Source organism: Pseudorasbora parva, chromosome 17 (assembly GCF_024679245.1).
Source record: "Pseudorasbora parva isolate DD20220531a chromosome 17, ASM2467924v1, whole genome shotgun sequence".
NCBI classification, from domain to species: domain Eukaryota; kingdom Metazoa; phylum Chordata; class Actinopteri; order Cypriniformes; family Gobionidae; genus Pseudorasbora; species Pseudorasbora parva.
In genome coordinates, this window is record NC_090188.1 from 27,245,112 (window position 1) to 27,257,873 (window position 12,762).

Consider the following 12,762-nt stretch of genomic DNA (forward strand, 5'->3'; position numbering starts at 1 on the left):
TTCATTTTAGATGCTTTATTCTTTAACAAAATAGAATCTCTGTGCAGTTGATGAGTAGATACAAGAGGACAACATCCTCTGAATACAGTATTTACAACAAGTTTTGTACAGATCAAGTTATGAACAAGACATTTCATATTTTCTACACAACACCATGCTCCCCACACTCTATCCTACACACCCCCACATGCACACAAACACCACCCACCCTTCTTGCTATGGAGGTAAATTCATCAACTTCCTCTTCATCGCCATCTGCTGAGGTTTACAATGGCATTGCATATGCACACTGGTGTCATGGTCTCCTCACATAAAGTTCTCCACGTGTCAACTCAAGTCAAACACACACAAACAAACATACAGATCCCTTCAAGGAGGGCAGAATTCAATGTGATCTCCCTGCAGTGTTTTAAGTGTCATTTCAGTGATTGACAAACAATGAGTTCCCTTGTCCATAATGAGCTTTGGAAATATTGTGCAGTGTTAAAGCAGACTTTTTTTTTCAGGAGTTCTGTAACGCACTGATTCTGCGGAGCAGCTGTTGTTGTTTGGCTTTCAGTTTTCTCTTCTCCTGAGCTTGGCGTCGTTGGCTGGCATGCAGCTTCAGCAGGTATTCTGTTGCGTGCGTCAGAATCGCCACCTTTGAGGTCTTTGAGGATCCAGAGAGACCTGGAATCTCCTCCCGGAGTGCTTGGAACCTCGAACGAAGGTCGTCCCTCCGCTTTCTTTCCAGGAAGTTACGGCGCTGCTCGCTGAAGTCCTCAGAGTCCGATGTGGCAGGTGAAGAAAGTGGTGACGAGGGAGAGGATGAAGGCTCCAGACGTGGCCGTTTGCTCTCAGACTCAATCTCATCAAAGTCATCCTCAGGATCAGTGTCAGGGGAGGGAGCAGCGTAATTGTGCTGCTGCCGATGTAGAGACACGTGGAAGTGCTTCGGACATGGTCCAAACGGATCGGCACTCACTGTAATGGTTACCGGCGTTCGGCGGCTTGGAGGGCGACCACGCTTCGGTCGGTTGTCCACAGTCACCACGTCAATCACGTCGTCATCATCCTCATCGTCATCTGAGACCACAAAACATTTGGCACATTTAGCTAAAAGCACTTAACATCTCATAAATTAAGACATTTTTTCCAGCATGATATACTTTAACGGGGGTCAAAGAAAAGGAAAAAAACAACAACACAACTTGTAGATTACCTCGATATTTTCCAGAAAACTGAAAAAGATTTCAATCAATGCATCCACTGTATAACTGTTAAGTTAACCAATGTGTCATGACTTTCACACGTCACCCAACTAATAAAAGCCAATCTGTTAAATATTTCACAGTTCTTGGCAAGAAAGTTGCATTCCACCTCTAGAGCCACATTTAGTTTGTTTTTAATGCCATACCAGCTTCTATAGTAATTTTATTGGCCAAACAGTTCAAACATATAAATAAATAATACAAACTTATTCTGATTATTGGGCAGTGGAGTTAATCGTTATCCTAAACTATTACAAATGGTTTCTGAAAACTAAACTAAAACATACAGATGAAAAATATAAATTACAAAAATAAAATATTGACCACTAAAGCTAAAATGTCAAAAGTACAATTACGAGTAAAAATTGTAAATAATAAATAACAACAAAAAGAAAAGCTATATTAGTATATTAAAGACAGAAGATTTTATTTGATGAACGAAAACATTACATGAGCTGTCTGCAGTGACAATTGGTTTTTAAAAAATGTTCCCCCTTTACTAGTGTGCAGGGTGTGGAAAAAGAAAACTTGGGGTGGAGCGGACTGGACTACAGAACTTCAAGCAGAACAAGGGAATCCGATCCACTAATTGACGCCCCACATCCGCTTTTACTCGGTCTGTGAGTGGCTTGGTCACAGGCAAAGCTTGATGCTTTGGCTTCTTTTGGAACAATTTTCTTTGGAATGGAATTATTACACTAATTAACGGCCATAGCTGCTCTGAATTGCAAGTTATTATATTAATCACTTTGATAACATCCATCTTTAGCAGCACAGTAACAGGAGATTATCAATTCTTTGGCGCAGCATTATTCTTTAGTACACATGGACCCATGCCAGTAATCACATGTGAAGTAATCACATATCTTACCGGATGAATCTGAGCGACACTCGGAACCAGAAGAGCCCGCAGCTACTTTCTTATGCGGGACAGGGAGTTCCAGGACTGCGGCGGGGTTCACGCACTGTGCCGCTTGGGTCCCAATCACGGGCGTGCCCGATGCAGCACGAGCAGCTTTCTGTGCTGTCGAGGTCTGAATCTGTGCAGCCACCGGCGCTCGCTCGCCATGAGCCACTTTTTCCAGCCGGTGACTCGTGGAAAAACCACTCCACATGCAGTCTTTGATAACGATAGAGCCAAGATTACCAAAAATGTCTAGTGGGTCGAACTTGTGCAGCCCATCGTACTCCTCATCACATGTTAATACCTTCGGCGGCGCCCACCCGAGCCGGTCCCCCGATAGCGCCAGTAACCAGTCCCCGTCGAGCGTCCTTGAGGGCGACATGGGCGGGGTGGGAAGCAGCTCGAATTTCTTCCATATGTCCTCGCTTGGGGCTGTAGACTTAAAGAAGTCCTCCTCGGTGTCCATCTCATCGTAAAAGTAGTGCTCCATATCCCAGCCGTACAGTGGGTGTGTGTTTACTCCAAGCATTGCTGCAGAACTTCAGCAAGATTATCTGTGAAGACAACGGGTCATTAGAGCAAGTGATGTGACTACCCACGTGGAGTTCAAATGCGACGCAATGCACATTACAAGCAAAACGCTCTCTCGCCATGCATACTCGTGCTGATTGCTTGGATCACATAACGTTACTGTAGCTATACTTATAACAAGTTTGTAATGCAAAAAAATAATGTACATGCAGACGTAGCCTACTCACTAAATTAATTAATATTTACATATCATTGAATATGCTCAACAATTGCGTTTTTTACTCAACTGCATTAATTAAATACACTGACTATAATTGTTAAACATTTGATTTCTGTAGCACACACATATCTGCAGGGGTTCCTATAACGTTAGTGAGCGCTCGTGCAGCCACAAAACAACATATGAAAGTAAGTTAGCTTGTAAACACAATAGCAGGATTAAAACACTGATTAAAAGTAATATAGAAGCATTCGGATGTGGTGTAAATATGGTGCTCTATTACTTCTATAAAGATTAGATGCACTAACAAGGGGGTAAAGTCAGCAGTCAGCACCCTGTCCGATTAAAGGATCCAGGAAATGTTCAACGGCCCACGGGTTAATACGAAAGTTTACCAGGAAATTTACTGTTCGACCAAATTATGAAATACTCATGTAAAACGCACTTACCATGGGGTCGCAGACCTGCAAAGTCCAGGGAGAGTCTACGGGACGCGCAGAACAAAGAAGCGCAGCGTCCGGTGGAACTCCGGTACACACGCGCTCACTAAACAATAACGCGCGCGACACCAGGCGCCTTTGTTTTACGACCGTTTAACCTGCACAACGAGAAAAGTTTTTCCCCTTGCAGAAATAAAGCGGGTGTCCTGTTACAACGGCAGCAACGATCGATCCGCGTGGTGCAGTGCAGCCGCACCCTCCCCCAGCCCACTGCCGGTAAAAGTGCTTTCGCGCCAGATCTGCGTCTTTGTGTGCGAGAGCGCAGCGTGGACCCACCCACCGGAATCGCGGGGCGGGGAGAGCGTGTGAACCGCGCTTAATGTGAATGCGAAGGCAATTCGCAGCAGTAAAATAAGTATTTGAATGAAAATAGAAGCGTCTACGTCATTGCTCCACTTTAATCATGATTGAGCTGATGCGTCCTTTTAATTGTCTTCTGATGCGACGCACCGATCAATATGTTGCGTCTGAACTGAGTGGCGGACAGCACGCGATAATCCCCGAAAGCCAAGATGCAACGCTAGAGTTTCCGCCCTCTGTGCTGTTTTGTTAAAGCATCTGTTGATAAAATGCAACATATTTTTATATGATATTTGCAGTGTGCTTTAATAGCATTATAAATGTAGGCCTATTAAACACCATCAAAGTGTTGCAGACAGGAAACGCAAACACATATAGTACTGATAAATTTCCAGATACAGTAATAAAATAACTAGAATAAAAACTAATATGTTTATTTTATCATTACCAAAATTGAGGTGTCACTGATTCTTATTGTCTTTGGACGAAAGGCTACAAAGCCAAATGAGAAAAAAAAGGGTTTACTTTATATCAAGGAATATTTTGTATCAATTTCTATACAACCCATCCATTTTATTCCGCTCCCATATGCCCAAAATGTTTTATTTTATTTAAATTGTATTGTCACCAAGTCATACAATAATTATTTTGCAGCTCTTGCCTGAAAAAAAAAGATTTGTGATTACTTTATTTTAAATACTGCATAATATTAATTAACAACATAGGGTTGGGGTTTTTAGGGTTAGTTGCATGTAATTATACATAACTTACTGTTATGGTAAGTACATGTAACAAATGTAACAATAACACTGTAAAAAAAATGTTACCTGATTTTTTTCTGGTTGCTATCAACTACACTTAAAAAGAATAGGTATTGCAAAAAAAAGTCCCAAACAATTATTATGCAAGAGAGAGAAAATCCAATGAAAAGGTTATATAATTTCAAGTTTGTTGTTTAGCCCATATGAGTTCAATCAGGAAATCTAACTATACACTATTGTGTATGTATTGTACATTGTTCATGTGGAGCCAAGTTATCCATGTTTTTTCCATTTCATTTAGATTATGTACTCACATCATGAGAAGGTTTGTGGTTTAGTGCAGTTAACGGTTGACATCAGAGTGTGTCCATGAACCCAACACACTCCTCCTTACTGAGCGCAGAGTGTGAATGCTATAGTTGAGTAGAAGTGTGATCGAAAGTTTGACCATGCAGGGCATCACACATCTACGCAAATGACCAGAGCAGATGCAGCACTGAGTGGAGAAAGTTTAGGTTTATCGGATCATTTTACACTGACAGTTCTATTATACTGTGGTTTCAAGGCAACATATGTGTACAGTACAGATCATTTGTAGATATGGAAGAAAAAAAGTTTATTACAGGAAAAAGTGCCTGTGCTCAAAATGAAATGTTTGGTAAATGTATAGTTCTGGATAATAGAAAAGACAAAGAGAGAGTGTCCAGTAGGCCTAGTGCAATAGTTATCTTTAGGCTACTTCTGTAACGTGTGCAGCTAATATGGAAACTGGGCGTATAACATTATCATCAAACCCCTACACAAACACAGGAAAGGCTGAGAAATGAGAGTTCTGGTACAATGATTGTCCAAACAACCAGTTCAGGATTTTCTTATGAGAAGTATGTTCAGATTATTTTAACAAAAAGTAAAAGCCTGGGACACACACACATTTGAGCTTGCTATGTTCTACTAACTGCCCTGAACATCTGTTGTATAAGTCTGGTCAGTTAAAACACGCAGTAGAGTGCTTATAATAGGAAGCACTTACAACTTAAACAAAGAACCCCCACACACCTTTCAACAAGCACATGTCTATACTCAGCTCAGACTGCGTTTGGGCGCCCCCTTCTGCATAAAGGATACATGACACGTCCTAACATATTGGCTCATGAAAGAAACAAAAGATTTTTTTTCTTTATTCAGGGAGAAATTTCCTATTATCTTATCTCCTGCCTGGAGTGTTTGTATACAGACAGTTGCATGATATTAAAATAATACAATGAGATAAAACAGCACCTATTCCGAAAAATAAAATAAAATCTAATCAAATATATATATATACTTACATTTTATGTATATATTAGTACAGTAGTCTTTTCAGACTAAAACAACAGTCTTTTTTTAAAAACACTTATTGTAATTAGAGAGAGAGAGAGAGAGAGAGAGAGAGAGAGAGAGAGAGAGAGAGAGAGAGAGAGAGAGAGAGAGAGAGAGAGAGAGAGAGAGAGAGAGACACACACACTCTACAAAATGCTGGGTTGAAATGGACAAACCCAGAAATTGGGTTGTTTGAACCCAGGGAATGGACTTATTCAAACAACCCAATTTCTGGGTTTGTCCATTTCAACCCAACTTGGGTTGTTTTTAACCCAGCATTATATAGCCTATATTATAAATGTAATTACTTACATTTTATGTATATATTAGTAAAGTCTTTTCCGACTAAAACAAGTCTTTTTTTTTTTAAACAGACTTATTGTTATTGTAATTAATTATATATATATTTAAATTAATTAGTTGAAATATCTAAGTTTTTTTCACAGTCTTTCATTATTTAACCCTCTCTGAGCTTCACCACAACCTACTAACACAAAAGAAGTCACCCAAAGACATGACAGCATCCAAATCCCTCTCTCTGATTCTTCTCCGTTCTCTCCTCTTTTCCCACTCCCTTGCTTCCTTACCCCACCCTCCCCCTCTTCAATGGAAGCAAAAACTTGAAGGCCACTGTCTTTGTTAAGGCAACAGATTAGCACCAAACAAAGGGTTAAGGGAGGGTTAGCGCCGTGGGCTAGCTGCCACTCCATGTGCTGGGAGCTGGTATTGTTCTGAGGCTCAGTCTCATATGCGCATGTGCATGGAAAGGTTGTAGACTTAACACCTTTCACCAGTTAAACTATCTTCTACAAAAATCGGGTGGAAAAAGAGCATACAAAGCCATTAGGTGAAAATTAGATGCTTTAGCCTACATGGACACTAATTGATTTTACATATGGAAATGAACTGATCATAAAAAACCAAGTATATTCAGAGTTAAAGTAAACGCAAGCTATGGATGATGACAAAAGATCTGCCAAAATAATCGCTCAACTATTCAAAAGGGTGTTTGAGAATAATCTGATCTTCAGACTAACTCCTGTTTCTTATTTTAATCCCCATTCCCCTCATCTTACCTTTAACCCCCTCGACCCCCAATGACCTCAGAAAGACGTGTATAGAGATGGGGTTCAGACACTAAAGACTGTATGGGAGAACTCGGAATTAGTTTGAGCTGAAAGGTGATAAACCTGTATGCTGCATGTTTATCGTGTTATTATTATACTGTTCAAAATTTTGGGGTCACTTTCAACAGACTTGTTGTTATTGTAATTAACATATTCATGTTTTACATTATTTTACATTATCTTACAAATAATTCATTATTTTAAATATATTGGGATTTTTTCCAAATTGTCTTTATTTAACATTAAACTCTAAAAATCAACCCTCTACTCTACCCTCAACTATAAACTTTGAAAGACATTAAAACTTTTATTCAGAAAGGATTTATTAAACTGATTTAAAATGAACAGTAAATACATTTATAATTCCACAACATGTTTTTATTTACTTTACATTCATCATAAACCTTGAAAAAGGTATCATGTTACCACAAAAGTTACAGTACAACTGTTTTCAAATTGATAATAATTAGAAATGTTTCTTGCACATTTATTTGATTAAAGATGAAAACAATCTTGTGAAATATTACAATTAAAATAACCACATATACATACATACATACATACATGGGGGCCATTTTAGTACAGTGAACTCATTGTCATGTTCAAGAAACCAATTTAAAAATGATTTGCGCTTTGTGACATGGTGCCTTATCCTGCTGGAAGTAGCCATCAGAGGATGGTGGTCATAAAGGGATGGACATGGTCAGAAACAATGCTCAGGTAGGCCGTGGCATTTTAACAATGCCCAATTTGCACTAAGGGGCCTAAAGTGTGCCAAGAAAACATCCCCCACACCATTACACCACCACCACCAGCCTGCACAGTGGTAACAAGGCATGATGGATCCATGTTCTCATTCGGTTTACTCCAAATTCTGACTCCACCATCTGAATGTCTCAACAGAAATCGAGACTCATCAGACCAGGCAACATTTTTCCAGTCTTCAACTGTCCATTTTTGGTGAGCTTGTGCAAATTGTAGCCTCTTTTTCGTATTTGTAGTAGAGATGAGTGATACCCGGTGGGGTCTTCTGCTGTTGTAGCCCATCCGCCTCAAGGTTGTGTGTGTTGTGCCTTCAAAAATGCTTTGCTGCATACCTCGGTTGTAATGAGTGGTTATTTCAGTCAAAGTTGCTCTTCTATCAGTTTGAATCAGTCGGCCCATTCTCCTCTGACCTCTAGCATCAACAAGGCATTTTTGCCCACAGGACTGCCGCAAGCTGGATGTTTTTCCCTTTTCACATCTTTCTTTGTAAACCCTAGAAATGGTTGTGTGTGAAAATCCCAGTAACTGAGCAGATGGCACCAACTGCACCAACAACCATGCCACACTCAAAATTGCTTAAATCACCTTTCTTTCCCATTCTGACATTCAGTTTGAAGTTCAGGAGATTGTCTTGACCAGGACCACACCCCTAAATGCAACTGCCATGTGAGTGTATGTACATACATACTGCTACATACATACATACATACATATATTCCTACATTATACAGTAGCCTATATACCTACATACATACAGATACAGTATATAACTACATACATACAGACAGACATACACACACACACACACACACACACACACACACATACAGTATATAACTACATATATATATATATATATATATATATATATATATATATATATATATATATATATATATATATATATATATATATATATATATATACACACACACACATACAATTGTTTTTTAAACTGTAATTATATTTCACAATATTACTGTTTTTACTGTATACACCATAAGAGAACCGTACCTTCAAACTATTTACATCTGTAATATAATCACATTCTGTTCATGGTCTTGTACCTATGTGTAACACTAAAATGTGTCATTTGTTAAGTTTAAATAGTAACCCTTTCAAATGAAAAGACTGAAAAAACCTCTCTGCACAAATGCTATTGTTTCCGGAGGAGGATGGGCCATACACAAGCCGAGCAGCACAATTCACATGATAAGTGAACTACAGAGAGCACAGAAGCCAGTTTAAAATGTAACTGTCATTGTAATTGTCATGGAAATGAAATGTGCAATTACACATTCAATAGCTTTTGAGGAAAATGTTCTCTGATTTTCACAGTCCAGGTTAGAAGGTGTGATCTCGCTAAAGGTGGCATTTTATTTACAAATGTAGTTTTTTGTTTTTGCTCATTAAGTACTATTCTCTGATCAAAGCACATACAAAACAAAACATAGTTTGGGTTGATTAGCCATATTTCCATTTGAACAAAATTCCAGCTCGTCTATTCATTGCTTGTAATTGCATTGCTGTCCAGCAGATGACGCCACACCCTTTAATTCATTCATCATATGAACAGAGCGTAAACGGTCTACTCTAAAATGACAATTTCTTCTTGGTGCATGTTGAGCTGTTTAATATTTTAAATGCTGACCATGTCCAAAACAATATGATAATTATAGAGAACAAGAATTCAGAATAGCCTATATCTGTAGCAGATCATGAGAACAGTTCTACAGACACACACACACACACACACACACACACACACACACACACACACACACACACACACACACACACACACACACACACACACACACACACACAATAAATTAAGAAGGAAAAAAAAGAAATTGATACCGAAATTAGAAATTACACTGTGTGTGCATAAGTGCATGAATAAACATAGCCTAGGCCTACATGTGATGTGCTTATGAAAACACATGCGATGCGAGTATAGGCGACAGATGTTCACCTTACGGTCTATGATGTTCACAGTAGGCTATCAGGTTCATATACAGCACTCATTTTAGAACGTGTGCTTGTGTCTAAAGTTACATACTCTACATTATGACATTGCGACACATTGCATGTAGGGTGCACCTTTTTAAAACACGTTCTTGCTTTCTATGGGAATCAAACCCATGACCATGTGTGGCTAGCCATGCTCACAGAGAAAAGGGTTCGCCGCGGCACTGCAGCAGAAGTTTCAATGGGCTGACTGCCTGGAACTAGGAGCTGATTGAGATTAGCCTGACCACCCAGACCCACATCAAGATGTTTGGTCTGGAACCTCATAATTGACAGGGCTCAATCCGAGGGGCGGGATAAACGGTTGTCTTTCAAACAACCTCTGCAAGGCGTGCATGCAATTGGATAGCGCTACAACCAACCAGAGCAACGATGGTGAAGCAGAGCTAGTTACAGTCTATGGTTGAAAGATTAAACTTTCGCAGTAGGCTATCCGGTCGGCAAAACTCAGAACACATCTTCCCTTCTTAAGAATGACTTCAGTGCCGTTCTTTTCTCAGAGAAAAGCTTAACTCCAAGTCTTCCAGAGTTGCGGCCAAAGCTGATACGAAAGACCTGCGTTTGCCAGTTTCTGTGTTTACTAGAAGCACGCAAGCAAGCGCAACTCGGGCCTTCATCATTTTAAGCCCCGCCCACCGACTCTATAAATGATGTGATTGGCCCGACCAGAGTTTGGCGTTTACAGCTCAGCCGTGTATTGAGAGTTGCTAGACACTCGCGGGCAGATTAGATTTGCTGCCACTATAGTGCGTCTAGATTTCTAGGCTAGATTGAGACCGACTGAGAAGTGATTCATTTAAATAGGCAATTCTCCTCCCAACAATTTCGTGCCTGAAAGGGAAATGCCTACAAATGCATATGCAAGAACTAAGGTCAGCTGCATAATAAACGTATGCCTTTTCAGTGCTAATTTATCACTAAAGTCTTTAGTTAAGTCCTGACAGTAGTTTTTAAATGCCAAAATGGGTGCAAACAGCTACAAAATGGGTTACGCGGGAGCAAACAGTTAGTAAATCTGGCCCTAAGTAGACATGTTTCAGTAAATAAGACTGTTGTCTTTTTTTAAACTTCCTCTTCAACGAAAACACAGATTTGACAAATTGTACACCCTCATTAATTCAAAATGGATATACACAGGTAATAGGTGGGACCTCTGTTGGCATCAACCTCTTTAAGTATTTTAAGTGTAGCAAATTCTCCTGTTAGAAAAGTAATAGCAACTTCCTTGTACATTAGCAAATGCCTTCCAAATCAGCTCAGAATGGTCTGTCTCCATATGGATAAACTCAGGGTCGGACAAGGGTCTTATTCAACAAAACATTGTAATATAGTTGATGGATCAGTTTTGTGATCTGAACTTGAGCATGTGCTCTTTAGTTAATGGAACAGTGATCCCCAATACTTTATGCAATGCTTTTACTCAAGCTCCATAAAGGCTTTCTTTAAAAAAATAACAAAATAACTTTCCACAGTCATTCCACTGAGGCTCTGTAGGATTGAAATCAGGATATTCTCTCTCTCTCTCTCTCTCTCTCTCTCTCTCTCTCTCTCTCTCTCTCTCTCTCTCTCAAAAAATAAAAATAAAATAAAAAATAATAATAATAATAATAATAATATATATATATATATTATATATATATATTGAAATTCAATTGAAATTGAAATTGTTGCATTCTTCTTGTGAGTTTTGGAGTCAAATCAGACGTTGAAATTGTTTAAGGCCCTCATAATACCAGATCTTTACATTGGATGGCTTTCAAGGGTAGTGAACGTGATTAATCAAGATGATGCTTTCCTGCTAAGGAAACACATTATACATTCTTCAACTAACCATTCAGAAACTTCCTGTGGCATTCTACATGTCATCACTTCTTTCGTTGCCACTTCGGAGTCTCTCCATGACTCCGGTTTGAACATAAACGGTGGAACAGTTACTGACATTTTCAGTGCATTTCTGCATGAGGTAATCAGGTCTTCTAACTCAGGGGTTTTCAAGCTTTATTATGCCGAGGACCCCCAAATATGATGAACCTTTTATGAGGGACCCCCTTCCTACTAAAATCCATCTATATATATTTATGTATGAAAAAACATTTAAACTGTTAGATAAATATAAGTGTGACATTATAAATACAACATATTGTTTCCAAACTTAAATTGGCTCTGCTTAATGTTGGATGTATAAACCTGGTGAACATTTTCAATTAAAATAATTTGAATAAGCAACTTTCACAATAAATGTAAGCTTATGTACTGCGTTAAGAACACTATTACATTCCTAGTGAGTGAGATAAAGAGGAGTATAGTAAGAAAAACTCAATCAAAAGATACAAAGCAGACATATACAAATATGGAAAGTATGTATGGCAAGAAAGCAGAGAAACATTTAGAAATGAAACTTTTGCATTTTTGCTTTGTCTTTTTATTCTCTGGGGAATAAAATCGTTTAATGCACAGGTAGTTCCAAGTCAGATGAATCATTGTAGATATATGCGCTGTTTTCATTATGAAACGCAAACACTCACCGATCGTATGGGAGCTGAAAGCACATAACTTGTCGCCTACGACTTTTAGCAATTCAAGCTACTGAATCACTACATTATATTTCTCAGCAATGATGGGGTTATACATCGCTATTTTTTTAAGTAATAAATGCACATCTTTGCAGTAGGCTACGCATGTAGGCTACAAATCTCCTCGTCTCGCTCTCTCCGAATTCAAATAAATGGTATAATCCATTATTTCAAATAAACGTTACTTCATACACAGTACTACTCTATCTCTGTGTCTGATTCAAAGGAGAAAGAATGCTAGACCTAACGAGCCATAACCTTTTTACCGTCAATGTTACCCTTCCGGTCAAATATTGTGCTGCAAACATTAATAACAGCTTTAAGTTTTCAATGTTTTTTCAGCTGTCAAGAAAGCTGACCTCTTGTAACCAAGTAGCTCCCTTTTTAGGTAAATCGTCATCGGAGGCTGACATGCTGCTCTCCTACTCAGACAGGTGTTGT

At 38.9% G+C, this 12,762-nt stretch overlaps 1 protein-coding gene across 1 annotated transcript; it reads right to left on the bottom strand.

The window, feature by feature from the left end:
• Positions 1-3,699, bottom strand: mycla (MYCL proto-oncogene, bHLH transcription factor a). The gene is made up of 3 exons (XM_067420907.1): positions 3,355-3,699; positions 2,122-2,708; positions 1-1,065 (listed from the first exon to the last, which is right to left on the bottom strand). The coding sequence occupies exons 2-3, from the start codon at positions 2,681-2,683 to the stop codon at positions 503-505; spliced, it is 1,125 nt and encodes a 374-aa protein (XP_067277008.1). The 5' UTR covers positions 2,684-2,708; positions 3,355-3,699; the 3' UTR covers positions 1-502.
• Between the last annotated feature and the right edge of the window lie 9,063 nt (positions 3,700-12,762).